Below are 2905 nucleotides of genomic sequence, written 5' to 3'. Positions count from 1 at the left end.
CTTCTTCTTCTTCTTCTTCTTCTTCCTCTTCTTCTTCTTCTTCTGACAGGTTTCTCATGCATATCTCAGTTTGAGCCATAATGATGGGTGATAATGACAGCACAGATTTGAAACTTACAAACTCCCAGAAACAAGAACAAAGACAGCACAACAAATGTGTTGGAGGGAAGGCGCGGAGACAGAGAAGACGTGAAGAAGAAGAAAAAAGAAAAAGAAAAAGAGAGAGAGAGAGAGAACAGACACGGAGAGAAATAATAAGCAACAATTCCTATGAAATCCCAGAGAGCAATCTGGTAATTCACACATAATAACTTTAATCAGCATTGTAACCCAATAAAGTCAGATTTTTCAGCGAGAATATTTACTATAGCCATGTATAATTCTTTGCAAAAATGTAACTGTTTTTCTATTGATTAACAATACTGACACTTATGAACAACATAATTTCCAGTTGAGCACTTTTTTTTCAGTGTGAAAGCACTGGCTATGTACATTCTTGATTTTTAGTATACACACTCATACAAACTACTGTTGGAGCACACCAGAGGCAGAAAACCACAGGAGGTTTCCTTCTCTAAAGGGGAGTGTCAGAGTCGACAAGGCCTCTCTTACACAATATGTAAACGATAGTATATCCGAGGTAAACCATGTAGGAACTCAAATGGCAACCGGAGAGCTCTTGATTTGAGTCATGAAGAGGATTATTCACTGGCAATCCTAAAGTCTTCATCTCTACAGTTCGGTGACGTCGAACACAGTCCGAAATGATGAACAGTGTTGAAACAGCGAATGACAGTCAGTCTATCAGTGAGTCAGTCGGTCAGTCGGGATACAAAAAGCGAAGCCACAGCCAAACCACACTGCTTGTGCCACTGTTAGAAATCGGAGAAACTGGACGATAATAATAAAATACCATCATTTTGTCACAATTAAAGGCATTTGGAAGTTTTTTTTTTCCCCCCCTAATATCTCGTCTTGTTCTTCTTCTTCTTTGTCGTCGTCGTCTTCTTCTTCTTCTTCTTTTTTTTTCCTCGATACGGTATAGAAACAGTAGAACAAATCAGAGTAGAGTAGAAACAGGCAGTCTTTGGTGGGGTGGGGGGCTGCTCATGTGTCTCTGTTACCTGCCCCCCACCTCGCTCAGTGTCATAAAGTGGATGTTGGAGGGGCAGTCGGACAGCTCCAGCTGCTGCTCTATAGGCAGGGAGTAGTAGCCGTCGTAACCCTGAACGCGTCCTCCGGACAGCAGCTGCTGCTTCTCCGCCTCGCTCCACGCCCGGCTCCCTGCATCCCCCAAATCCACCCGCTTCCTCTCCTTCTCCCACGCTCCCTCCACCGCCCTCTTCCTCGCCTCCTCCCTCACCCGCGCCCTCTCCTCCTCCTCGTTGCCGCCGTAGCGCACGCACAGGCACAGCGCCCCCTGCTGGAGAGTGATGTCGGCGAATCGTCGAGTCCTGCCGTTCACCGTGGCGCTCATCTGAGACACGCTCACGTTCACGCCGCTCTCCAGGACGCGCCCCCCGACTCCCAGCCCCAGGGCCAGGTCTTCCTCGATGGGCCGGGACTGGAGGAAGTGGTGGGTGTCGCAGCCGTGCACGGTGAAGCTCAGGCCGCTGAGGTGGACGGCGCCGTTTAAAATGGCTGCCACCCGGCGGCTGTCCTCGCTGGCCACTCCGATGACTTCAGCACTCACTCGACCGTGAGAAACCGCAAATCTGATGCTGGGGCCGAGAATAGAGGGCCGGGAGCCGAAGGGGGGAGGACGTGCCGGCCTGTGACAGGTTGAGCCCACGGGCTCCGAGACCAGCGGTAACCTCTCCAGGGAGATGAAACTCCTCAGCTGTCTCCGCATCTCACACTGGATTCCCAAAACCACCTGCAAAAAAAACCACACACACACACACACACACACACACGACAACCCGTTTATTACAGAAGCTTGAATGATTTACAGCCACGCGCTTGTTTGTGATGCATGTTTGCACAGCAGATATTTTGACTTGTACCAAACACAGCTATTCCTCACGACTTTAATGATGGCCGTTAGGTTTGAGGTTTCTCAGTGACCTTCAGCACAACAGTGATGAGGTGTTAACTGCAACATGCCCTGAAAGTGGCCAAACCAAGACAGGCAGTCACGAGCGTGTGATTAATCAGCGGTTTCCTGCGATGACTTGTCAAAATGTGAAAAAGGTTTTAGGGTCGTAGAGCTGAGCGAAGTATCAGGACATTTTTTTGAAAACATATTGTGAGAGATGAGTGTTGTAGAGTCCAAATGAATGGACCAGAGCAAACTGTCTGGCTTAATATGTCAGAGGGGTGTTAACATATGTTTACTGTGATATACAGTATTTTGGTCGTATTTCTATTCCTGTCAGTTTAATTTCCTTTTTGTTTTGAACCTCTAACCCCAAACTTAAAGTCAAATAAAACATAGGTTGTGTTTTTGCAACCAGAAAAATACTTTAGGTCGGTGACTTTAAATAGAATCAATGATACAACGAACTGTTTAATCCTTTCATTTCTCACAGTTATTCAGAAAGAATATTGTTATCAATATTGTAGTAATTTTAGCCACATTGTTGGTTAGCAAGAAGCACAAACGTCACACAAAATGGCAACCAGCAGGTAATAATGGGCCTTTGTGGTACTCAAAGTGGTAAATTATTTAGATAAATGATTAATAGTATATAATATATAGATGAGAAATATACTATATATAACAGTAATAACTTTTCAAATAATAAAACTGAAAGTTTTTCACTTGGCTTGTTGCTATGAAACATCCCTTCAACCCATGTTTTAAAAAGAAAAAATATTATTAATAGTTTTATTGGAGTTTGTTTATATTTAATTATTGAGATTTTTTTTTTCATATGCCCTTTTCCCAAAGTCTGCTTAATTT

At 44.5% G+C, this 2905-nt stretch overlaps 1 protein-coding gene across 1 annotated transcript in view; it reads right to left on the bottom strand.

The window, feature by feature from the left end:
- Window positions 1–265: 265 nt before the first annotated feature.
- Window positions 266–2905, bottom strand: part of tenm1 (teneurin transmembrane protein 1) — a 188147-nt gene continuing 185507 nt past the window's right edge. The window contains exon 37 of the mRNA XM_008287438.1: window positions 266–1876. Coding sequence (XP_008285660.1) covers window positions 1121–1876 — 756 coding nt within the window. The 3' untranslated portion in view covers window positions 266–1120. The remainder of the gene's footprint in view (window positions 1877–2905) is intronic.

The sequence above is a fragment of the Stegastes partitus genome, unplaced genomic scaffold, assembly GCF_000690725.1.
Source record: "Stegastes partitus isolate 25-593 unplaced genomic scaffold, Stegastes_partitus-1.0.2 Scaffold500, whole genome shotgun sequence".
Classification (NCBI taxonomy): Eukaryota; Metazoa; Chordata; class Actinopteri; family Pomacentridae; genus Stegastes; species Stegastes partitus.
The sequence above is the reverse complement of the archived record's forward strand: the minus strand, read 5'-3'. Positions and strand labels throughout refer to the sequence as shown.